The sequence below is a fragment of the Sinocyclocheilus anshuiensis genome, unplaced genomic scaffold (assembly GCF_001515605.1).
Source record: "Sinocyclocheilus anshuiensis isolate Anshui unplaced genomic scaffold, SAMN03320099.WGS_v1.1 scaffold188, whole genome shotgun sequence".
Classification (NCBI taxonomy): domain Eukaryota; kingdom Metazoa; phylum Chordata; class Actinopteri; order Cypriniformes; family Cyprinidae; genus Sinocyclocheilus; species Sinocyclocheilus anshuiensis.
Window position 1 is genome coordinate 2968488 of NW_015555768.1, and position 27245 is coordinate 2995732.

Sequence of the window (27245 nt, forward strand, 5' to 3'; positions counted from 1 at the left end):
AAAAAATAGAAAAAAATGTATTCAAAGTCTACGCATTACTTCAATGAGAGAAAACCAACGGAAAACATTTCTTCTTACTTGCTTTTATAGTTGTTGAGGGCATCAAGAATATACTGGCCCCGTTCAGACAGAGGGGTGTTGGAGAGCTTGAAGGGGAAGAAATAGGTAAGAAGGTCTTTGAGAGAAACTGATTGTGTGATATGGTGTTTTATTATGAGACATTTCCTTCGCTGGTGCCTTGAGCTGCCATGTTTCAATGAAGACAAATGAAACCCACAGGCTTTGCTGTAGTAGTTAACTCTTCCATAAAGAGAAGTGTAAGCAATTTAGCAGTGCTGTTTTCTCCGACTACACTCGACAACAAACAAGCTGTTAGAACGACAAGAGATGATGCACAACAAAAAAAACTGGCTAATTTTCACTACCCATTTCTCTCAAAGGAACTGCTTTTCAATACCTAGCAATTACAGCAATCGTCTACATACAATAGCACTGTTTTTATTTGGTTTTAAATGTCTTTGAAGGTGAAGTGTGTCATTTTTGCACAACTAGTGGCACAAAATGGAATGGCATGTTTATAGTTACTAGAATGTTCTGGGTGTTGCTCTGTAGATGCTAAGGTGTTTGTGGTTACTAGGGCATTAAGAAGTTGCCATGCGGCTGATAGGGTGTTCTGGGTGTTGTTAGGTTATGTTATGAAATTACTAGTTTGTTTTGGGTATTGCTATGATGTTGCTAGGATATTCTGAGTGGTTACTAGGGCGTCACTAAGGTGTTCTCTAGGGGTAGTTGCTTATTTGACTAAAAGTTCACCCAAAAATTACACTTTTTTTTTTTAAATTACATATTTTTTACGTTTAAAGTTTTTTCCTAAAAAGATCTTGAATGGTAAGCAATAGGAAAGGCTTGAATGTATCACCTTGCCCATCTGGATATGGTCCCAGTTGTTGCTGATGAAGGTCAGGATCTCTTCCAGTTCAAAGTATTTTTTCTTACTTTGGACTCCCAGGTTGTACAGCGCGAGATGGACAACATCCACCCTGCAAATTAAAAATAAGTTGATTTAAACAAGAAAATCTCACGCAAAATGCCACTTAGAGCTCTAAAGTGTAGAGACCGAGCTGAAGATGTTTTGGACCTAAAGCAGAAATTCTCTTAGAACAAATGACACCACCAAAATCTGTCACATGGTGAACATTAAATAGAGCTCCGTTCTGTTCAAAAGGCAAGGTCCGTTTTAACACATCAGACTTTTTAAGAAGCATAAAGCTTAAATCTGAACCGAGACTGGCTTCATACCTAAATATCCAACACATCCACCTCACTGAATTTCAAGAGTAATCCTGTTATCATAAGAAATCCTCTCAGCACCAAATCTTCGTTTCAAATAGCTATTTCCCATTTGGGACAAAAAGCAAGAATCAATGTCCAGACAAACTCTACTCTAAAAAAAAAAAAAAAAAAAGCAATGCACTCTCTTTACTTTCTGAAATAGCTGGGCACTTGAGAGAAAAAGCTCTGGATGGATCTCCGGCCCGCATCAATCACATCCGACACTTTGACTATATAATTCTGACACGGATCTGGGTGCAATCACTTGCGAGGGGGAAAAGAAGAGCTGCCATTTACCATCTGAGCGCCAGCCGCTTGATGTATTCCACTCCTTTATTGCACACCGCACAAATGAACAAATGAAACCTATGACAGAAAAGACAGCAAAAAAATGGAATCATTTAAATTCCACACCTTGGAGAGAAAAATAGTTAAAAATCCCCTAACGCATGTAATCTCGCTTGTGTGCGATGCTGCATTAAGGAGATTTATACATCATCTGAAAGCTGAATACATACGCTTTCCATTGATGTATGGTTTGTTAGGATAGGACCATATTTGGCCGAGATACAACTATTTGAAAATCTGGAATTCTCCACTTTCAAGTTGTGCCTAAAAAATACCCCTTAGCCATGACAAAATCACTGAAAACATCACTTTAATTATATTTAATGATATAAAGCCAATTGCTTTTCAGGGAAGTTCATAGATTTGAGGGGAAGGATGAGAAATCCATACTAAAGGATGGCGGAATATTGATGCAAAGATGCAAGTTCTTTTGTTGTGATAAATTCGGTGATAAATGTAGCTCTGTACAGTACATACCTATCTCCAAACATCATGGACTCCTGTAGGCACTGCGTACACGCCTCATGAAACCACTGCTCACAGCGAAAGCACTGCAGCATTTTCAGATACCACCTGATGGGAAAATCAGAGAATAAGAAATGAACTGTCGAATGTTTCTTATCAGACACAAAACACAAAGACCTAAACAGACCAATTACATTTCAGTATAAACAAAAATAAAAGCAAGCAAAACTGGTGGAGTGATGGAGTTATGCTCAAACCTTTTTCTTTCCATTTAGATGGTGTGTACCGAACAGCGGCAATAGCAAAGCCATTAGCACAGCATTACCAAGATGTTTCTAGAAGCTTTATGTCTAGTAGGAATAATACGAATGGCACCAATCCCATTTTTAGAGACTAAGCACAGTAATAATATTTTGGTTTTGATAATCACTAATACAACACTTGCATTTTTAGTAATGCTGTAATACAATACAGTTGGGTGGATGACATGAGGGTAGCATCTTTAATATTTTCATGAACTGAACGATAACATCAAATACAGATCACGATAGCTGATCACAAAGGCATCATAAAAATCAAAATACATAATTTCCTTTCTATTTCAGTAAAATAATGTACTGGGTAAGAGATTTGAAAGAGGAATCGTATCATTTTGCATAATTATGTTAGTAAATACTCATATAACAAATAAGTCTTATTTTAGTATTATTTTGATACTATTACAGTATTTATTAATATTTTGAACTGGCTTCTATTTTTATTTGTTATACTTATTTTTAATATTATTTTTTTATATTTCTAATCATTTTTATTTCCAATAGTCTAACATTTCTACTTAGTATTTCTGTTTAGCTTCAGTTCATTTTTATTTCCACATTAGTTTTAGTAATTGTAGTACTTTAACTTATTTCATTACAGTTTGTTGACAAGATAACATTTCTAAGCTTTATATAAGCTTTTACCTTTAGGTTTTTCATCTTTTATTTATATTTTATTTTTTCACCTTAATTTTAATTATTAATAAAATGATTTTAAATAGTTTTAGTTTTTAGTAGTTAATAAAAACACTGCTCTGGTTATTGTCATTGCAAGTAAAACATAAAATGTATAACTTGCGTTTAACTTTCTGAACTCTATTCAGTGTCACAGCGCACTTATAAAGCCAACTGCTTTAATAATAATCCGATGACTAATGTTACGAAGCAAAGTAGGGACTGTTTATTTTTCAACAATCTTGTGACAGTCCCTGTTCTGTTGTTGGTTGCATGACACATACAATTTTGTTTTGATCAAAATAATTGTGCTGAGCGAGTAGACAGCAACCGAGCATACGAGGCAGAGATGTGTGAGTGCATTTGTCATGCTCTCCTCACTTTTACTTCACTGAAACACATAAACAAACCACTTCACTACAATTAATCAAACATCCCAATGCTTTCAAACAATGTGACAGATGTTATGCCCAGTACATTACAGTTTTGCTTTCCTGTGCGCACACTACACTGAATCAGTTAATAATACAGGGGGCCTAATGCCTAGACCTCTAGCAAGAAAAGAAACCAAGCAAGGAAGAGAACAAAAAAGAAAGGAAATAGAAGACACAAGGCAGACTCACTCTCCAGGTCCTCCGCAGTAGCAGTAGCACTGCTGATGGTTCGTACGATGCAAAGAGTCCCACTCCAGCTCCTCTGGATTATAGGGCAGCACCTGCTTCATGGCCTGCAGCGCTTTAGAAATTGGCCCTTTTTTCAGAGCTCCCCCTTTCTGCCACATAAAGAAACACACGTCAGCAATGTGGCCTCCCTGATCCCCATTCATTTACATGGAAAGAGAAAATAGTGTATATGCACGGATATGAAAGACTTACTCTCACAGCTAAAGCAAAAATGCACTTCCTGCAGAACCATGGAGAAAGGTCAGCTGAGCTCTCCACTGGGGGCAAGTGGCAGAGCTGGTGATAGCCTGAAGATGCAAGGCAAGCATGTGGAAGTACGGAGGACAAATGTAAAAAAAAAAAAACAGATCGACTCAGACCCATTCAGATGTGTAAATATGAACAGCAGAGCTGAAGTCGACACTAATCCTTGAGACTTCAGAGAGCCACTTCTGCGTCTCCAGCGAGTCATTACTGTAGTGCGGTCTTACCAAACCCCCTTAAAGTCATCAAAGACACCCAGAATAGTTCTCTATTTGCTTTGTAGACGCTATGGCATTTATAATGCAAATTGTACCACATTTTCCACTCCAGTTTTTTTTAAATACATTATCACAAGTACATGTTAATCAGTTTTATCCACAGGCAGAAGAGTTCCCCAGCCGTTGCATCATGCAAGAAGTCATTGTAACTTTTATATTACTAGATTTCGACATTTTCTGAAGAAATTGCAAGTGCTGCAGAGCCGTAACCACCACAGACATTGAATAATCAGATATGGCTAATTCGTCCCCCCAATATTTGCTAATCTTGATGATGCTTTGCATCACTGTTTGTTGTTAGCATGACAATAACAGCATGCTATAAGTGTTCACAAAAGCTGAGGGCAAGTTCTAACAATCAGTTGATAAAGTGCAAGATAAGAAGCTATTAGCCGGACATGAAATATTTTGCTTTTGTAAACCATTTTAAGATAGAAATGTGAAACGACCGACAGCAATACTGTCCAATTTGGCCTTTGTGAATCATGAATGTGATGAAACAAGAAACACTCACAGATTTCAGGCATAAGATATTAGGCATAAGATTAAATGAGCTTTCCACTGCTGACAAGAAGGGATTTTAATAAACGTTTGCTGTCTATGCAGTAGAAATTAGCTTTTTTTGGTAATTTTAAGATAGAAACAACCGACAGCAATACTGTCCAATTTGGCCTTTGTGAATCATGAATGTGATGAAACAAGAAACATTCACAGATTTCAGGCATAAGATATTAGGCATAAGATTAAATGAGCTTTTCACTGCTGACAAGAAGGGATTTTAATAAACGTTTGCTGTCTATGCAGTAGAAATTAGCTTTTTTTGGTAAATCTGTGCTACACAGAAGTAGCAGAGATGCAGAAGTACGATCTGCCCTGGAGCTGCCAATAGTATGCAGAATGACACATTTTATGTCATTTATTATTTGCAAATAGTTCAAATGCATTACATACCCCCCCCCCCCCCAATCATTACTACAATTTTAGGTTGCCAGGGTGTGGCTATGTAGTTGGTAGGACATTTTGGGTGTATGCTAGGTGGTTGACACCAACAGAATAACCATCAGCCATCCCACCCAAACCCACATAAAATAATTTAAATTATTATTTTAGATGTTCTGTAATATATTAATTTAACACAATAAATTACTATCATTTAACTTTGTCAAATAAATAATTTTCCCCTAAATTAATAATAATAATTAGAGATGCACCAATACCACTTTTTCCAGTACTCGCCCAATACCGATACTTTTATTTTTGTTACTTGCCGATGCCGAGTACCGATACCGATATTTTTATTGCATTTGTAATTTTTTTAAATATTGGGTACAGAAACCAAAAGAGTATGTATAATGTTAGTTGGTTAACTTCATTTATCAAATAGATACACGCGTGCACGTATTTGTACTGATGCAGAATAGTTATTTTTACGATTTAGTTTTAATCCAAATGATGCGTGTGCGCTCTCTCTCTCTCTCTCTCCCTCCCTACTGTTAAGTAGGGATGCGCCGATCCGATATTCATATCGGGTATCGGCTCCGATAGTGCCATTTTTCTCGGATCGGGTATTTAACGAGTACGAGTAGGAGTACAGGAGACCAGTATCGGTATCGGTGCATCCCTAATAATAATAATAATTATTATTATTATTTAGGGGGAGGGACATGCTCATTGTAGAAAGCATTCACTTGACAAAATGATGTTATTATTACTATTATTATTATCATCATTAATAATTATAATAATTGGATATTTTATTGGACACATTTGTATCTACCTCTGCAAGATGAGTCATTAATATTTTGTTTTCATTGAGGAGAGAAAATCTAAATCTAAATTTGTTTGTCTGCTAACAGTCAGCTGTACATTCGGTGTACATTAGCATACAAATGATCTCAAATCTCAAATCCTTAACCCTAAGAATGAGTAATAGTAAGAGTGATGCTATACAAGCATCACTAATCGAGTTTCTGAGTCAATAGTTCTTTAAAACGAATCACTACTTTCTCCAAGCAAAAACAAGCTGTTTTACTGCGATGTATGCAGGTTTTGTGTGCTACGTGATGAGCTAGAATACAGGCAGTGCCCATGTCTGCCTCAGACTCACCTATTCCACACTTTCCACAGATAAGAACTTCATTACCAGGAACCAGAGACATGTCAGAACACACTGAGCATTTGGGTTCTTCCCCAGGGACACCAGCTGTGCGAGAGAACGAGAGAATAAAGCTTCAGTTACCTCATCACAATGCAGTAATACCATACTGTCACACACACACACACACACACACACACACACACACACACACACACATCTCATAGGACACACTGACATTTCAAACCAAATATCTGCTTTCTAGCTTGCTGATGAATTTTTGCTGCTTCTTCTGAAATTAAAAATCCCGGGTTTGTACGATGCATATTCCACGCAACCTCTTACCATGCTGTATGTCTTTCCAAAGCACCCAGAACTTGGAGTTGTCTTCAAACATCACAAAGCAATTCTGTTTTGAGGTGCTCACCTATAGGGCACACACACACACACACACACACACACACACCTCTCATAGGACACACTGACATTTCAAACCAAATATCTGCTTTCTAGCTTGCTGATGAATTTTTGCTGCTTCTTCTGAAATTAAAAATCCCGGGTTTGTACGATGCATATTCCACGCAACCTCTTACCATGCTGTATGTCTTTCCAAAGCACCCAGAACTTGGAGTTGTCTTCAAACGTCACAAAGCAATTCTGTTTTGAGGTGCTCACCTATAGGGGAAATGGAATAAGGAATGTATGTATTGTGAAATGCAAACATAAAACTGTAATAAACATGAATATATATTTGATTTCATGATTATAGAACATTCTATCAGGTCATGAACATCTCTTGTATGTTTCCTCCTGGGACCCAGCAATTCATTTTTGTCCTCTGCAGGGGACATTGATTTTTGGCAATTTCAAATGGCACAGTTTTATATATCTGGTGTATCTTAAAGTGGGCATCCTGGGCTTTCAAAGCGCAGTATGATTTTCTTTCTCAAGAAAGACATGTCCCTTTTTTAATAATGTTCTTTGTAAGGTACATCATGTCTTTTCACATTGAACAGGGTAAAAATGAACAATATTCCAATTAAATATGACATTTAGCAATTTGACACAAATAAATGTTCTTATTATTATACATTTTTTTTCCATTGAATGTTGTTCATATAAAAAATGCACATCAAAACTGCAATTTTTCCATATGTTTACACAAATTATGAAATGAATCAGAAAAACAAATGGCAAAGTCTTATTTATCTGTTTAAACTGAAATTCAGAAAAAATATATATATATTTTTGAAGGAATAGTTTACAAAATAAATAAATAAATTGTCTTAAAATGTACTCACCTTCAGGCCATCCAAGATGTAGATGAGTTAGTTTCTTCATCAGAACAGATTTGGAGAAATTTAGCATTACATCACTTGCTCACTAATGGATCCTCTGCAGTGAATGGGTGCCGTCAGAATGAGAGTCCAAACAGCTGATAAAAACATCACAATAATCCACAAGTAATCCACACGACTCCAGCTGATCAATTAATGTCTTGTGAAAAGCTGTGTTTATAGGAACCAAATTCATCAATGAGGCATTTTAACTTTAAACCATTGCTTCTGGACAAAATACAAGTCCATAAACCATGATAATGCTTCCTTCAGTGAAAAAGTCCATCAAATCCACCAACATATTTGTTTAGAACTGTTTTGGGCTGTTTTTGCTTGTAAATGGTGCTTGATTTGTGCATATTTCTCTCCTGACGAGACAAGTTTTACCCTGGAGAAAGCAATTTTATGGATAGAGGACTTTAGAGTTATTTTAGCCGTGGTTTGAAGTTAAAAACATCTTAATGATGGATTTGTTTATTACAAACATGCAGCTTTTCACTTAACAAGACATAAAATCCGGGGTCACCAAACTCGGTCCTGGAGGGCCGGTGTCCTGCAGAGTTTAGCTTAACTTGCCTCAACACACCTGCCTGGAACTTTCAAGTATACCTAGTAAGACCTTGATTAGCTGGTTCAGGTGTGTTTGATTAGGGTTGGAGCTAAACTCTGCAGGACACCGGCCCTCCAGGACCGAGTTTGGTGACCCCTGCATTAATTGATCGACTGAAAGATTACTTGTGGATTATTGTGATGTTTTTATCAGTTGTTTGGACTCTCATTCTGACGGCACCCATTCACTGTAGAGGATCCACTGGTGAGCAAGTGATTCTCCAAATCTGTTCTGATGAACAAACAAACTCATCTACATCTTGGATCTACATCTTGGATGGCCTGAGGGTGAGTACATTTTCAGCAAATTTTCATTTTTGGATGAACTATTCCTTTAATGCTGCAAGCATTTTTATAAAATGTTTTCCATTGAAAAAATATAACAACTTAATTCCAATTCTTCATGTTTCCATGTTCCAGGAGGATATACAGTGTTGTGTGTGCAATAAAAAAAGAGATGTTCAGTGTATTCAGTTCAGGTGTATATAAACGTCTACAGTATCATTAACTCACTCTCTGGATCTTGCCCAGGTAGTAAAGGCCATCAGACCAGCGACACAACACGTACTGGCCCACGGTCAAGTTGGTCTCCTGGTCGCTGCAGATTTTCTCTCTCTTGGGAAGCAGGTGCTTGGGTTCTAGAGGTTCCGACCTGACTGTCAGATATCCATCCCGACAGGCCGATTCCAACATACTGACAGTAGACACACCCACACTTCCTGTTAGTAAGAACACACAAATCATGGATAATATGTAGATTACACGAAGTTTATCACATGTGATGTTTCCCAGTGGAATTATTTGCATAATATTTCATACAAACACACTCTTTTGGAATTTTTAGGTGTTTTTCTTTGTAAAAATGGTTTAAATATGAAAACCTCGGTGAGCACATATCTCTATACAAAAACTCTGATAGAAACCAAGGTTAAGATTGACATAATAAAGGGTTTTTCCCACTGGTCAGTTCACTTGCATATACGAATAAACACTCTGGAAAGGCAGCAAAAAGACTAAGTCAGTCTATTTCTCTTCCTGTTGTTTTTAAATCTAAATTAGCCCAAAATATATTTATAAATGGAAAAAGGTTTTAAGGATTTATATGTGCAATTAATCGATAAGCATAAATGCAGAGCACCATCAATCTAAAGGCATGGCTCATTTAACATAATTAAGGCTTTAAAAACATGACAGTCATCTAGTTCTCAGGGAAAATTATTGGAATCAACACAGGGGATAGTTGCAGCTTTGTTCACTTATTAATGTGATAGTAAAAATAGGAACTTTCCTAAACCATTTTTTTCTTATACAGCCCCTTCAATAATGCTCAAGTACCCACCAGTAATGTGTCCTTTTAACTCTCATTATAATTATACACTTTAGCAAAATAATTAATATTGTTATATTATTACTTATAAGAAGGTTTTTAATTTATTTTTCTTATTTACTGAAGTCTTGTGACGTTCAAGGACTGATTACAGCATGAGCAAATAGCATTCGATTAACGACTGTGAAGACGCAATATGATTGGCTGGACCTACTGTAAGAACAAGCCCCCTTTAAAGAACAATTCACCCTGCGTCTCAATGTTCATTCTATCCATCCTAAATAGTATGTGAGATTAGAATAAGCGTGTCCCAAAGCATAGTATGTTGAAAAGAGTATGCCAAAAGTCCCCGGATGGTCTACTATTTCAGGTCGATTTTTGAAGTGTGGATCCGTGCACACTCGAATGGCTAAAATTGCCCACAATCCATTGCGCTTTGGCGAAGGATTCGGTCCAGAACTACAAACACGAATAAAACGCGTTAGGAAAACTACAAACGTGGCGGATGTGTGCGATCGACTGTTAGGTAGAGAGGTTTACAAAAAGGGGTTTGAGTTACTAATAATCAACATTTAACCTGGTAAAAACTATTTATTTATTGTTATCCGTGTTATATTTCATCTGCAACAGTAATGTGAACTTTTATAAACATCCATTTGGTCGTTAACGTTTAATTGCATCATTATGCAGAAAATATGAGCAGAGTTCTAAGCATTAAAGACCCGTGACTGGCAGATCAACGAGCTACTTCTTTTCTCTCCAGTACGATAGGAAGTTAAATGAAATGAAATGTGGAGGATGTTAACTGTGACAAGATGATTGACAGGCCAGTTTACAGTGACAGGGTGCGTGTAACAGGTACACTCAAAAGTGTGTACTTTTTCTTCACCAAAAGAGTACATACTTTAAGGGTGTAGTATAAGTAGGCACACTGAGATGCAGCATCAGTGTTTCAAGTCTGCATGGCGGTTGCACACCGGACGAGAAGCGCAGCGCCGCGTCTAGAACAACTCGTACAACATGACTTATGTGGGCGCCACGGACAGATGCCGAAAACACATTATTTTCTATGAGTGTACGCACATCGGCGGCACTGTTCAGCATCTGTCCACGGCGCCCAACTACGTCGTGTTGTACTTGTTGTACGAATTGTTCTAGACGCGGCGCTGTGCTTCTCATCAGGTGTATGACCGCCTTTATGCTTAAACGCTCTTTCTGGAGCCTCGTAATAGATTTTGTAGACGATTCAGTGTCCGGTTGAGTTGAGTGATTCAATGACTCGCTTAGAATATCAAAACTGAAAAAACTGACAATTCTTAATTATGTAAACATTTATTATTTCCCTGTTTTATTTATCTATTCATTTGAAGAAGTTTATAGGTTTAAATATTTTGTAGTTTCAACAAGGTTGAGCTTATCCATAAAGCCCCTGGTGGTTGGGAATCACACAGAGTGATCCAGGTAAGCAAGTGTGTACTGAATGCATGTAGAACTGCAAATGGTTTCGTCCAACCACAACGAGTGCACATGGGGAATATTGTCTGACTCAATCTCAACCCTGATGAGTTAAAAAAGGGAGCAGAGAAACAGAGCTGGTTGACTCATCATCAGGATGTGAACTTCAGACTTACTGATCTCCTGCTACTATGCACCAAACCCAATACAAATCTTCAAATGAATCGAAACCAGGCGGCCGAGAATCACACGATTTTCAACCGTACACTAACTATAAGAATAAAACATGCGTGCTTTTTTTATGCGTGACAAAAAAATAACACAGAAAACTATTGCATCGACTGTAAAAGCATGCACGCCTGCATGAAAAGTCACTTTACAGCCATGCCCGCTTCTATCTAATCAAACTTCTATCAAGAGTCTATCAGTTCAGTTACTTAATTATATAAATCATAGCCACTGCGAATCTTTGAACGGACTCCCTCCCCATTTGAAGACATGCAACAACATCATCAGGGCATGCTGGAAAACTTGCGCACTGCCAAAACTTCTCTCAGGGACTCAGACAAGTTTTCACGCTAGCTGTAATCAGACATAACATGCACAAAACACACTATTACTCTGTTACTCTTTCGTATGCATGATTAAATTCGTCAGATCAGTGCAGCTGTGAGTTGTTACGCACTACACTGCAGCAGATTTTGAATCTGGTCACATTCAAACACATCTCGGGCTGAGATTACCGCTTTGATTTCTCTCCAATCCCGCGGGTAAAACGCGCCAAAAAGTGCAGATATTCCTCCTCTGGCAGCCCGAAATCCCATTCGCGATGTGTACGAGAGTTTCTGGGGATTTTACAGCTCAGGCGGCGCAGAAATGCAGTCAGTGAACGTCGCCATTTTTTTCACCTTTTCCCGCGAATCATTTACGTTTTTCTTATGTAATTAACATAACCCGATCATCATCATCATCATCCGCGTACAGGAAGTACAGCAGCAGCGCTCTCGCCTCGAGGAGGGGCTACAGAAGCGCTGCTCCAAAGACGAAAAGACATTAAATGCTCTGAGAGTACAACATGACAAGAGAAAAGACTGTACAAGTCAGAGTTGAAACTCATGCTGAGTATGAAATAGGACAACTGACAATATACACTAGATTTATCCATAAAAAGATAGAAATTACAGAATAAAGTTATTAAACTGTCATATAGCCTAGCTATTAGATTATTCTGTTATATATGCAATGTAGAACTATAGACAGATAGATAGATGATAGACAGATAGATAGATTATATACAGTAGTTACTGTGTGTGTGTATATATATATATATATATATAGCCTACATACATACATACAGTGTAGGCTATATAGTTAGTTAAATAAATTAGATATATATTAAAATGATATACAGTAGTTATATAAAGATAGATAAATATCTGAATTAATGAAATGAAACTAATATACTTATGCTAACAGATCTGTGCTTAATCTATATTCAAAATGAATATTTATGAATCAAATGTAGGCTAATGTCAGTTTTACTGTTTTTCATCACTGATACTTTGAGCATGATATAATGTTTGTTAAAGTTATTTTTGGATATTATAAAACGTGTAATGGTTTTGATGAGTGGATGACGTGAGAGAGTGAGCTGTCAGCATACTGTATATGTCTTCAGTAAAGGTTTGCTGGCAGTGCAACTGTCACAATGCAGTTACATTTTTAACACATAATGGGTCATACTTGCTGGCATAACAGTAATATTCTTAGATTTCTGTGAAATTTGGACATTGTAATTCAGGTAGACATCACAAGGTTATGGCGAGCTGACTAAATAAAAAATTTGATGTCGCCGAACAAAACTAACCATATACACTGGGGGCTACGAATTCCCCATGACTAAGGGTTATTTGAAGCAGGGTGATGATTTTTACTTATTGTAAAAAGTGACCCTTTCAACTGTGAGAAACCACCTGTTCTTTTCTCATCTCTCATTCGGCCTTATTTTTTTGCACACATTCCTGTAAGTGCTAACTTGAAGGTAACATATTGTACAACAAAAGTGGAAAAAATGTTACACTTTTTATTAATAAAAAGTTATGTTCATTAAGTTATGAAGTGATTTTGCACAGTAGCCAGTATGCATATAATGCTCTCATCTCTCATTCGGCCTTATTTTTTGCACACATTCCTGTAAGTGCTAACTTGAAGGTAACATTGTACAACAAAAGTGGAAAAAATGTTACTTTTTATTAATAAAAAGTTATGTTCATTAAGTTATGAAGTGATTTTGCACAGTAGCCAGTATGCATATAATGCGTTGGTTCAGCAAAATTTCCATTGTTTATATAAAAGGAAATAACAGTTCACATGCAAAAATTGTGGTAAGCATCGGATGTTCTATGAAAAATTATGAATCTTCATAATCTTCTGCAAAATAATCCATAACATTTCCTGCAATGATTAAGCCAATTCCCTGTTGTCCTCTCACATCAAAATCCACCAACATATTTGTTTAAAACTGTTTTTGCTTGTAAACGGTGCTTGATCTGTGCAAACTTTTTCACTGGAGAAAGCAATGGATAGAGGACTCATATTTTAGTCAAAAGCAATGGTTTGAAGTCTTAATAATGGATTTATTTCTTATAAACATGCATCTTTTTGCTTCAAAAAGATATTAATTTATGGCCTGAGGGCGAGTACGTATTTAGGTGAACCATTTCTTTAAATTAAAATCGTAAAATGCAAATAATATTGATTGTTCTAAATTTTAAAGAGATAAATCACAAATCATCATTTATCTGCAATGTTGAGACATGTATATGCAGATAAACTATGCTATGAGGAAACACAAAACAAGGTAGTAAACACATTTTATTTATTATTACATATAAAATATGAAAACTGTCAGCATGATGTTCAAAATCCAAAAGAGTTCATTCCATAATAAATAAAACAGAAATATATCCAAAGTAACACAAGAAAAAAATCAGTGTTTAAAACATTAAGAGCCAGGTGTCAATCTAAAAAATATTATTTCATTCATGTACCCAAAGAACCAAAATGCAACCAAGACAAAACTCTTACATTTTTCAGTTCATAAATATTTCTACGTTTGTTTATTTGCACTCCATGTTCATTTTGTCCAGATCCAGAATTGTTATGCTCCCTTAGGAATCCAGTCACCCTTAACAGCCAGGCCTTTATGCTTCAGGTGGAGGTGTCCACCACGCATTTGATATAGATGGTGTCATCCTTGCAGTAGGCGTGCTTAGGCGACCTCAATTTCCCCAGAGGGAAGAACAGGGGGCACCCACTGGCCACATTCATATCTGAGGTGGGGCGGTGGAAAGAGGCAGAGGAGAGGTCGGGTCGGAAAGCGTCGATGACGTGCTCCCTCTGGTTCTGATCTATGAGAAAGAACGTGACCTGCCAGGTACGTGCAGGAGATGTCAATGGCACATTATTGAGGAACCAAAGCTGGTTCATTACAACAGAAGCCACTATTAAAGGGGTCATATCATACATTTATTATTTAATTCTTTGTCCTGAGGTGCACTTAGTAAGTTTTTTTGCACCATAAACAGCTGTAATTGAGTTTTTCATGACCATTTTACATTCTCTCTAACACTTTGAATGTGTTGCTTTTTGCTGTGCTGCTGTTTATAATTCTATATGCTTTCTTCAATGTGAAATTTAGAGTTTTTAATGTTTTTTTAACTGCCTTATCCTTCAATAGCAGAATCAGTAAGCAATCTACACTAATATGTGTCACTCAAACTGCTAAAATCAGATTGAAATGCATTTCATTTTTTTCTTTAATTTGGCTCAAAAAAAACAGACATTTATTTTCTTTAATCTATAAACCTGGACCTTTCTGCGTTTTCACATTTTTTATTAGGTGTACTAAACACGCACACATGAGATGGTAATGCCCTTCAGTGTACCCTTCTGAGTGCTCACTTCAAGTGTTCGGCACTCGAGTATAACATGATGCTCATTTTACAATGATAATCACTGCAAGACAGAAGCAGCACAGTTCAACGTGTGAACAGCATTTTAAGCAATTTTAATTTCAATTTTAATAAACAATTTTAAATGTTATTTATATACTATTATAGTATTTACTAATATTATGAATTAACTTGTATGTTTTTAATTTTTAGTTTTTATTTGAATTTTGGTTTAAGTTTTCATAATTTTGTCTTTTTAATATATTTTTTTAATGATCTATTCAGCTTATCAATTTTTATTTACGTTTACTCATTTAATACTTAAACTTATTTTATTTCTGTTCAACATTTCAAATTTACATTGAAGTTTTTTTTAAAGTTTATGTTTTTCCATCTATTTATATTTTATGTATATATTTTACTTGAACTTTATTTCAATTGAATTTTTTGATATATTTCAGTTTTAGTTAATAATATGACCTAGATTACACAATATAGGCTTTCGAAGAAAAGTAAAACAAAATTGCCAGCTATTGCAAGTAATGCAGTCATCAGTTGAATTTGTATTCATTCTTGTAAACTCAGAATTCAAATTCAAATAATTTAAACAAATTGTCTTGCTGGAATGGGAAGGACATTTGAGTCCTACATTTGAGTTCAACGTATAAAGTATAATTTCCTAATACATCAAAGCTTTTTTTATTTAAAAAGATCAAAGATAATTTGATTCCTCATAATGACTCCTTTAATGTATGAATTCAGCATGTAAGCGTCATTAGCTAAGAGACAACACAAATGTGCATAAAATGATTGATCGGTTCACTGATTGACAGCTTGATTTTAGTGTTTTACCTTATATCTGAATGGCCATGGGAGAATGGGGTCGTATTCTCCTTTCATTATAACAAAGAAAAGAGAGATGTGCGTTCCCTTTCCAACCCCATCTCCATTCAAGTAGAGCCGCATGCACACTTTAAATCCATACCTTGCGGTGTAGAAAGCTGAAAAACACAATGCATTGTCATTTTTATGTGAAGCTTGATGGGCTTTAGTTAAAACTCTTAAAAATAGCAGCAGATAACCAGAGAGCTTATTTCATCTCGAAACTCAAATGCATGGCTTCCTTTTGCTGACTGCTGTATTGGAAGAACAGTTATTCTGATATCCTGTTCTAAAATGATGTGAAAGAAAACAAGTCAATGAAATTACCTTCAATTGTTCTCTTTCAGTCGTTCTCTTTCTCGGTCTTGCTGTCTATTATGGTTGTGTTCACGCAGACACATGACTACTGGGCAAACAACCCCATTTCAGTCTTTGTAACTGCTGCACATTTGCTTTTTTCATTTTCCCTTTCCCTGGTACCAACTCATTTTTTTAGCACTGGTCTTATGAATGAGCATCGATTCTACTTCGATATACGACAACAACTAACATTCATTCACTACAGCTCTCCTGATGAGTCCAGTCCAATGCATTAGAGTATTCAGTGCTGGCAAAACTGTTTTTGCTTCAGCACAAAAGTGAGAAGTGATTGTCAATAATATATTGATTATGTCAACTGAAACTGCAAATGGAACAAGCTTAGAAAAATAAGGCTCAGGGGACCGAGATTTTTCTGAATCACAAGGTAAATGTAGACCTGTTCCCCACACAAACTATCATATGATTTAGAGTATGATACACAGATCATATGGACAGCCCTTAGTCACCATCTACCTTCATTACATGTAGCACAACTAGTATAGCCCTAAACAAATGATTCCTTTAAACCGGTTCTTTTTATTGAACCAAAAACACACAGAGTGACCAGTCTTACGAGCCAGTTCTTTTAATGAATCACTTAAGAAGACTCACTCACTCAGAAAATTGCCATTGCTTAATGAACTCACTGAAGAGTGTTTACTGAATCAATATAAAATCAGTATTATCTTTTAGTGTTGGAATATTTTAATAAGACAGATAGATTATATATATTTGAAGTCTTGATTAGATAGATAGATAGATAGATAGATAGATATTTTGAAAGAAAGCTTCTGTCTTGGTACATTACAAAAATAATACAGATAATATAGATAAATACATATAAGATAGATAATTTATTTTTTTTAGATATTTTAAAATTTTTTGATCAAAACCTGGATGATGAATGTATACACACACAAACACACACACACACACACACACACACACACACACACACGAGTGTGTGTATTAGGGTTTGACGGCTTCAGATTTTTTAAAGTCGACATATATGTGATGAAAGTCGAGTCGACGTCGACTAGTCGCTGATGACGTCATTAATGAACAAATAAGCCTGAACCTTGAGCTGAGACTTGAACACCCTGTGCACAGCTATAGCATATGACACAGCGCTGCCCATATGCTACCGCTCCTATAACAGCTCATTTTTATCAGTTCTCTTGTCTTTGGGTTGTTTTATTTCTCACAGATTTCTGCTCGTCCTAAATCAGATACAGATAAAATAACACAGTAAAGATTATATTTATATGAATGCATTAGTGAGAGAGTTTGCGTGTGTGAATTAATTCTGCCTGGCAGCGTCTCTCTACTAATAGTGAAGCTGTGGGTTTTAGTTACTAAGAAATATATGCTAGAACCTTTCAGTTTCTAAGCTATTGTATTGAAAAATCACAGAACAGCGTTGACAACATTTCTGCACTACTGAATGATTCTGTGTGCGCGTGACGTGTGCGTGATGTACGAACTGCTGTCTGTAGCCTGTGTGTGTGCGTTACAATGCAGCGGCACATTAGATTAGAACGGCCATTAACTTACCTGTACAATAAGCTGTTTAAAACGTGCATTCTCTTGTTCAATTTTGAGCATCCAGGTGGTATAATCACCTTGTGGAGCGCTTTCGGAGAATGCATTTATTTGTCATTTTAACTGTTTTGAATCTGAGTTTAGATGTGGACTTTAAAGATTGTTTTTCCTGTTGCACCTTCTATAGGACCAGCAACTAGTCGGCATCAAGCTTAAAGAGTCATGGCAGAGCATTAAAGTCAACTAGTCTGTGCAACCCCTAGTGTGTATGTATAAACAGATTCAAGTTGAAGAAAAAAGAAAGTCTAGTTAAGAGAGTTAAAGAAGAAAGTCTATATATGAAATGAAGAAAGTCAGTCATACAGGTCTAGAATGGCATGAGGGTAAATGATGACAGAATGTTTTTTTTTAGATACTCTCCCTTTTTTTAGATAACTCTTCCTTTCAGAGCAGTACAGGAGAGATATCAGCTTTGGTACCTGACGAGTACTGACTGATCTTTTGGCCACTGGCAGCCTCTCTCAGTCTCTGGCTGACATCACACAACCGCCAGACAAAGGTGCCATCATATGAGACGTCCTGCTGGGCGCTGATACACTGCTGCAATGAAGTGATGTGAATGTCTTTCCCGACTAGTCTCTGCTGCTGTTCCGCTACCTAGAATGTGATGGAAAACCATTATAATGGATGAATCACCCAAAGGTACAGATTGGCTCACTGCAAAAGTGCAATATTAATGTATCATTATGGACCTTCAGAGCTGGTTAAGGTCGGCAACCTTGTGTGAGACACTTCAAAATACAGAAAAAGAACGAGATGGTGGCATCCTATCCTTTTTTTTTCTCAACAGCACTTGGAGAGTTGTCACACAAATCTATTTTCTACCACTCATTACCTTCTCATCCTTACTTCAACTTATCTCTTCATTTTCAGCATTTCAGGAGTGTTATCTCAGCTCCCACGTGTTAAATAACCCCTCCAGGTCGAGCGTCAGAACACAGCCGTAGTTATTTGTTATCACCTCCCAGTGTTAAAATGAGCACAGGGACAAATAAATTAGCATTTCAGACCTCCCCAAAAGAATACCTTTGTTAGTTTTATGTCAGTCCTTATTTAAAGCATGAATTATGCAACCCAGCGGCTACAAATAAAAACACATCTCAGGAAACAAATGTTCCGCAGAGATTTCTATATAGCATTTCAGCTCTTTTGTAACACAAACGCATTCATTAGCTCCAACCATATTGCAGATTCACAGCGTGAGATCAATGCCTAGTTAACTGCAGGACACATCAAAGTAATGAAATCTGTTGTTGCTATTTACACACAGGATGGAAATAATGTGATATCAGGGTTGCGCACCATTGAATTCCTGACATCTGAAATGGGGCAGCAGGATGCACAATTGCAATTTGATTTTAATTTAGATAGAATTAAAATAAAATGAAATTCATATAACTGCTGTTAAGTGTAGTTTTTAATAATGCTAGTCATCTTCAGTAGGAATTAACCATAAACTTGTTATCATACACACAACATGCAAGGTATTTCAAGAAACATTCGATGAAATTAATTATGTTTAATTGATGTTTGAAAGGCCACAATTTGCATTTGATTTATATTCATTTTATTTAATAAATTAACTTTATACTATATTTCATTCACATTTTGAATATTGGAGACAATGTGATGGATTTATGGATATTTTTGGTGCTGTATTAAATACTGTGAATTATTTAGATAATGTTAAATTAGTTTTAAGAAAGTTTTAAGAAATTATTTTTAAAGAAAGTTTTAGTTTTTTTTATTTTAATAAATTAATACCTTTTTTTCAAGAAGGATGCATTAAATTGATCAAAAGTGATGGTAAAAACATTTAAAATAAATGCTGTTCTTTTGAAATTTCTATTCATCAAAGAATCCTGAAATGAATTATCACAGTTTCCATAATTATATAAACAGTAGTAGAACACAGTAGAACAGTAGTACATGCCTATTAAGTTAGGAAAAAATGTTTCTACATAACACAGAATAAACAAACTGGCATAATTATTTTCAATTAAATTTAATTATTTACGTTTTGTTGTCAAACTTGTGTTTGACCGCAATTCTGTAAATATTTCTTCCTGTTATTCCAATTCAATTCACATTCCAAACATTTAATTAAAAGCCAATTCCATAATAAATTTGTATGTATGTATGGACAGAACATTTTCACAAATCTATTAGTTTGAGACCATCACCAGATTATTTCAAAAGAAATTCAAGAAGGAATCAGAATTTTAATTTTTTTTCTAAACCATCCTGACAAGGCATGCAACTGCACTGTAATTCTAATGTCCAAACTGGACATGATTGACAGGATATTAACAGATCATTTGCATGTGAGCATCAGTGTGGCAGCACCACCGCTATGTAATTTCATCATCCTTTCGGTCTCTAAACGTTCCCTAGAAAATCTGCTTTCTTAAAGGTCCCATGGCATGAAAATTTCACTTTATGAGGTTTTTTAACATTAATATGAGTTCCCCTAGCCTGCCTATGGTCCCCCAGTGGCTAGAAATGGCGATAGGTGTAAACCGAGCCCTGGGTATCCTGCTTTGCCTTTGAGAAAATGAAAGCTCAGATGGCCCAATCTGGAATCTTCCCTTTATGTCGTTATATGGGGAAAGGTTACCTCCCCTTTCTCTGCTTTGCCCGCCCAGAGAATTTGGCCCGCCCATGAGCAAATGAGCTACTACCGTGCGAGGGAGCGCAATATTTTTTTTCCTGGAGAGACATCATGGCTTGCAAACGAGCGAAGCATGGCAGTTGCCCCGCCTTCTCTCCTCCTCATTAGCATTTAAAGCTACAGACACAGAAATGGCACGTCCTAAGGAAAGCTCATTGTGGGACTGGCTCGTAGTGGCTGAAATTCTGCACCAAGGCTGAATTTCGGGAAAGAGACTTCAGATACAGTACTAGGGACCACTTAGGCCTATATAAAAGCATCCAAAAAGCAGCATGTCATGGGACCTTTAAAAAATAAAAATAAATAAATAAAAAAAATCATAATAATGGTATTTTAAAACTGACCACTGTTTACAAAACCACTTCATTCCATTTAAAGTTGAAATTCCCATACCATTAGTGTCATGAAACAGATTTTTTACCTTGGTTTCCAAGTGCTGAATGAGCTGCTGACTGTTGTAATCGTCCCTCTCCAGCACGACCACACTGAACTGTGTCTTTTCCACCTCTCGGTTCAAAGCTGAGATGATGTTCTCCATAACCTGCACCCTCTGCTGTAGGATGTCCAGTTGCTGGCCTACAGCAAGTTCAGCCTGATCGTCGTGGAGACTGAGGGCCTTATCACTCACTCCTGGGTCTCCTCCGTCCGTCTCAATCTCACCCTCACTCTGAGAAGTGAGGGAAGCACCACACTGTCCAGGCTGAAGAAGATCAGGGCTTTCATAGTGGCCTCGCTCAGGTGGGGAATTCAGGGTACGCTGAAGAGCCCTGGTCACATCCAAGAGAAGCTGTAGATGGCCAACATGGCTGCAGGATTCATGTTCTTTTAATTTGTCTGTATTGCCCTGAAATAAAATGTTGCAGCAAAACTGTATCATTCAGTTATAAAATAATTAGTGCTGTCAAACAATTAATCGCGATTAATCGCATCCCAAATTAAAGTTTTTGTTTACATAATACATGTTTGTGTGCTGTGTATATTTATTATGTATATATAAATACACACACATGCATGTATATATTTCAGAAAAATGTATGTTTATATATTAAATATATCTATTTATAATAGAAATTATATGAATATAAATATAGACATGTAAATACATGTAAATATTATCAAAATATATACTGTATGTGTGTGTATTTATGTATACATAATAAATATACACAGAACACACATATATTATGCAAACAAAAACTTTATTTTGTATGCGATTAATCGCGATTAATCGTTTGACAGCACTAAAAATAATACTTCCCCCACTACAATAACAAGATTTACTTAAGAAGTACAATTGTAATGAGACTTGTTTTTTAGAGAATTGATTCATTTATTTATTTATTTGGTTACACCATTGACAAAGTTTGTTTGTTTATTTTTAAGCAAAAAACATACAGAAAAGTATGCTTATTATAATAAAGTATAATACAGGGGTTTTCAAACTTTTTTAATTCTATGAATTTGTGAAAATAATAATTCCCTTTAAATTTAGAACATATCCTTTTTCTGCTAATATTAGAATATTAGAGAAACAATTTAAGCTCAATTTAAATGTATTTGTAAGCACTTTGCACATTAAATGTTGTTTCAAACAGGCTTACAACCCAAATGAATTTTTAGAAATAAAACAAATGTAGTTTTTTTTTATAAACCTATAGGCTATATGTAAATATATAAACTATATAAATATTACATAAATTATAAAACTATATACATTTTTTATTTGTTACTCTTAAAATACTTTTAATATTTTAATAAAAAATGTATCCTCTCAGTGGACCTCCAAGAACCACATTTAAAATAAATAAATAAATATGACTCAAGTATCTAAATGTTTCTGCTGAATATAAAACTCTATATAAAACTATATAATACATCATGATTAACATACAAACAGGTACTGTTGTTAAAAGACCAACCTTAAAAGGACAACCAACTTCTGAGAAAATGCATGGCTCTTTCTTTTTTGAGCTGCCCGGGTGATTATTCTACAAAGGAATCAATGAAACACACTTTAGAATTGTTCTTGTTTGTACATCCACTTTCAAGGTACAATATTCAGTAATGCACCAAAACCAGCTCTTCTACCTTTTGCCGTTTATCAGTCTTTGTCGTCTTCTTGTCGCCTGAATTGTGACATACATGCTTCTGTAAAAAAAATTAGGAAATGTCACTTTCACTAACCACAGTGATGAAAGTTTTGCTCGAATAATTTTGTGCTGCAAACTTTTCAAAACATCTCATTCAGACTTTCTAATCTTAATTTGAGGTGAGAAACACATTGCATTTGAAGCTATCTTGACTAATGTGTTGTGTTTGAAGTTTAAATTCACTGGATTTCTGCTTCCCCCCTTTTATTCCTCTAATCCATGTCCCGGAGTGTAGGTCCCGATGGGTGAAATGGAAAAGAAAGTAATATGGGACAGCAGTAAACACTGGAGACTCCATCTGTGGCTTAAAACCGAGCCATGGGGTTTCAAGCAAGGGCACGCTGACCCAGAACCACTCTAGCAACAACGAAAGAGGCCGAATATCTTGCACTATGGGCCTATTCGCACAATATCACCCATGTATCATACATGTATGGTTTGCACAAATATTTTGCTGTTTGTACACTGGTTTTTGAGACATATTCTATATAACTGTTTTCCAGTAAAATATCCCCCTGCGAAGCAAAATATGTGTATGTCTTGTTTTCATGGAAAATATCTTGAATTAGGTTTATTTTTATTTAATTTGAAGGATAAATCTGACCAAACGTGAGGTCGAAACAAGAAAGAAGTAAAAGAAAAAAATAACATTTTAATTCTGAATTTCTTATACAATTTTGCTTCTAACAAAAAGGCATCTTGCTTTAAGCATCTAAATTAATTTCGATAGATAAACAATACAAAAATACTGATTAGGAAAATCATTTTTGTAGCGTATACAGTCTCTAAAGTGTCATTTTATAACCTTACCTGGAGGTCTCTTGGTGTCAGGACACCTGCACAAGAGGGACATGTGGTCTTGTTGTTGGGACAACCTCTGTCCAGATGTGTAGCCAATGACTTCCTCTGCACCATTATGCCACAGCCAATGTTGCAAGGGATCAGGGCATATTCACACTGACTCTGATGGTCCTGTTGAATGAGCAATTGAGCAATTAATCTAAATCTAAATCTGTATGCATTTTTTTTCTGTGGAAAACAAAAATATTGTTGTCATCCAAGAATCTTCATGCAGTTCTTTTGCATACATGGATAATTCATAATGACTATCCAAAAATGTCTATCCAAAGAAAAAGCAAAAAGCAAAACACCATGCCAGTTCAATTTTAGTGAATATTTTTCTCTGTTCCTCACATAGATTTATTGTTTGTCTTATTAGGTTATTGTTAAACTTATTAAGTTATTTTTATACTTTAGTAATGGTGTTTCGAGCTTGGCGGTCACTATAATCTGTCATTGGATGAAAAAAAAGATTCTTCAAAACATCTGTTCTCTAGCGTTTTCTCAAAAAAATAACAGCATACAGATCTGAAACAACATGAGGGTAAGTAATGACAAATTTGTTATTTTTGGGTGAACTTCTCTAGTAAGCAAGTTTGATTACTCCAAATTACATAATGCTTGGAGTAAAGCTTATTATGCTTTTGATCACATAGTTTCCATTGAAAAACATAAAATCTAAAGCCCAACCTACATGTTTCTATTCTAACAGGGAGCTTGTGAATAATACGGTATTCTCAAAAGGCTTTCAGACTCTCTCAAGTACAGAAAGAAGGTAAAAACACAAAAGACTTCCATTAGGCAGCCATGAGGGTCAAAGTCATAGAAAATTTTACTTGACAAAACACTGACCTCTAAAAGTTGTACAAGAGGCTTTTCAAATCCTAAAGTATGAGTTTGTTACTGCTCTATCAGACTGAGGATTGATTCACTACGCTGGACCGCATCTGCACAACAGCTCCATGATTAATGCCTTAATGGCTGGTTCATGTTATGAAATGACCACAAAGCTACCATGCTAGGATTCCCGTAAAATAGCATCTTGTGGTTGTAACCGAGTATGACTGCCTGCCATGAAATGCAGCTATTTTTTAATGAGCGCCTATGATTTAACAATGTGATAACAGAAAAGCCACGGTTGCTAATGTAATCGATACAAGCCCCATAATCCACACCGATTTTGAAAAAAAGACATTTGAGAGCATTACAGTGTTCTCAATAGCTTTATAGGTTTCCCATGAATGTGTAGCAGCCCATGAACAGCCCTGATCTCTGGTCTTACATATATTAGCTCAATGTTCTAATCTAAACTACAGCAGAACGCGCTAGACTTTATCTGATGGCTCGGGAAGTGGCTCACATCCATAATCTTCACATCGGGACCCGTGAAGCTCAAAAAAAGCATTTCCCATGCTATAAATAAATACATAATTCAGAAGAAAATCTCACAAATTGACTAAGGCCTTGCTCATTCATCTGATTAAATAGTGTTAAGTGCATTACAGATCCATTCAACTAACTTACTACATCGCTGATACAGAATAAGGCTACTCTTATTTTAAATTTCAGCAAGGTAAATAACTGAATTTCTATAGAAAAGTACCTCAAAGTTCTTCAGGGTGCTTCTCCAGGGGCAGCCTTGGTTGGCACAGTGAACTTTCAGATCCAAAATTTCCTTATTAATAGCTGCATCATTGAAGAACTGTGGTTTAAACAAGAGGGGAAAATAGAGATAACTTTCCAAACATGAGTCACAAAAACAGACCTTTGACGGGCCTTTATAAGAAACATATTTTATCAAGAGACAGACTAGACAGAGTTTTCATTACTTGGTCAAGAGTCAGTACACTAGTGTCATTCTCAACACTGGTATCCTCTTCTTTACATTTTGTGCACACAAGGTCCTTGTTATTTCTGTATGAAATAGTGAAATAAAAGCATTCATTAATAATATTTTCTCACTTTATTATAAACTAGCAAACGTGGTTATAGCCTATATATATATCAGCATCTATCTTTTTTTCTTTTTCATGTGGTATAATATTTAGTATTTTGTTAGCTATTCATTGCACAGTGATTATAAGCCACAAAAATGATCATAACATACAATTACTGCCAAAACCGAAAATAAAATCATGCCAACCATAAGTGCGGCTGTTCTACTTGAACGGTTCTCTTACCTGACCAGCCAGTTGACGCACGCGAGGCAGTAGCGGTGCCCGCACACCGTTTGACGCGCTTTATTCAAGACATTATTACAGTTGCTGCACAAGTACTTCTCCTTCGGGACCTCATCGCAGATGCTCTGAGGGAAACCCGACGGGTACTCGTTCTCATCCGGTGTGGACGAACCCCCATTTAACGACGGGTCTGAAACAGCTGATCCAGAATCCATTGAGGTTTTATGAACTGTCTGTACCAACAGCACGTTATGATGACATATTGATATGCTTATGACTTATATTTCTACCGTGATATACCCACGGTAGAAAAACACCACGGGGTTCCCCCTCTTCAAACACCCGGAAATATTTTTGCGCTGTTTTTCCGCCCACTTATCAGCCACATTGTTACGGATTTTGATCATAATAATTGGAAAAAGTCTACAAAATAATAAGAGATAGAAAAAGGCTGTGGAGTTATTGTTAAATGATAAGTGAACCTGATAGAAACGCGTGGTGGCTGTGTCTTCAAACCTAGTAAGCGTACTAAAAGAAAAAGCAGAAGTGCTGTCTAGGTAAGCGGCTCACTATCTCGACCCCGCCTACAGAGTGTCCGCGTAGGCTATATGTTCAAAAGAAGTGACCTCCAGGTTTTTTATTAAACTGAACTGTTTTTCAGCTGTTTAAAACACCGTTATGGCATCGAGAAGCTAAAACAGCCATACTCGACGCTGTAGCCAAAGGCTGACATGACAAGATAATATGATTTCCAAAAATAGTCGTGAATAAATATTTCTGTGAATAGATATTTGCAATGAATCAATTTCACTAAATTCGAACTGTGTGAACCAAAACCTCCCAGATTCGTAATGAGCCGAGAACCGATCAATGACTGATTTCCCGTAACTACAACAGTGTCATTTAGGAGCGCACCAACGATGCCCGAAAGTGTTGTCTAGGTAGGAAGCTCACCTCTCTCTCTTTGGACGTCATATCCGCAACACGGAAAGTCCCAGTTTGAAAAACTAACTGCGGTTCCAGTGTGGTGGACACGTTTCACGGCTGTTTTCATTTTTCATGCTCACCAGTCTCTGTGTCTGGCACGTCATAAAGAGAGAGAAACATGTATTCTGCTATTACTTAAAAGTGACAGTTTCTTAGATATTTAAATACTCTTCATCCTGTTTTCCTATTTTGATTATCATGCTTGACCTTGGCCTTATTTCATGTACTGTATATAAATGATAGGTAATAATAAAGTATTATTATTAATATTGATATAATTGATATGATAATAACAGTAACATTTATTGAATAACAGTAAAATGTATTAAACATATATTAATCCTTGTGTATTATCATTATTTTTATACTACTCTATTAAATAAAATGAAGCCTTCGTGCAAACCAGTGAATTTAATCATGTGCTGTTCATTTCTGTTTGTAAAATGAAGCAATTCT

General features: G+C 36.1%; 2 protein-coding genes across 2 annotated transcripts in view; both read right to left on the bottom strand.

Annotated features, from left to right (window-relative positions):
- The window catches only part of LOC107674297 (PHD finger protein 19-like), a 22186-nt gene extending 10115 nt beyond the window's left edge, over positions 1 to 12071 (bottom strand). The window contains exons 1-10 of the mRNA XM_016468235.1: positions 11908 to 12071; positions 8896 to 9101; positions 7030 to 7111; positions 6449 to 6544; positions 4013 to 4107; positions 3761 to 3909; positions 2158 to 2253; positions 1630 to 1698; positions 920 to 1040; positions 79 to 146 (exon numbers count right to left, since the gene is read on the bottom strand). Coding sequence (XP_016323721.1) covers positions 79 to 146; positions 920 to 1040; positions 1630 to 1698; positions 2158 to 2253; positions 3761 to 3909; positions 4013 to 4107; positions 6449 to 6544; positions 7030 to 7111; positions 8896 to 9075 — 956 coding nt within the window. The 5' untranslated portion in view covers positions 9076 to 9101; positions 11908 to 12071. The remainder of the gene's footprint in view (positions 1 to 78; positions 147 to 919; positions 1041 to 1629; positions 1699 to 2157; positions 2254 to 3760; positions 3910 to 4012; positions 4108 to 6448; positions 6545 to 7029; positions 7112 to 8895; positions 9102 to 11907) is intronic.
- A 2109-nt stretch (positions 12072 to 14180) lies between these two features.
- On the bottom strand, positions 14181 to 26081 carry LOC107674383 (TNF receptor-associated factor 1-like). The gene is made up of 10 exons (XM_016468343.1): positions 25803 to 26081; positions 25452 to 25536; positions 25226 to 25324; positions 23593 to 23754; positions 22721 to 22780; positions 22552 to 22620; positions 21054 to 21476; positions 18381 to 18558; positions 15970 to 16118; positions 14181 to 14593 (listed from the first exon to the last, which is right to left on the bottom strand). Exons 1-10 carry the CDS (start codon positions 26015 to 26017, stop codon positions 14375 to 14377), a joined length of 1659 nt encoding a protein of 552 aa, XP_016323829.1. The 5' UTR covers positions 26018 to 26081; the 3' UTR covers positions 14181 to 14374.
- Between the last annotated feature and the right edge of the window lie 1164 nt (positions 26082 to 27245).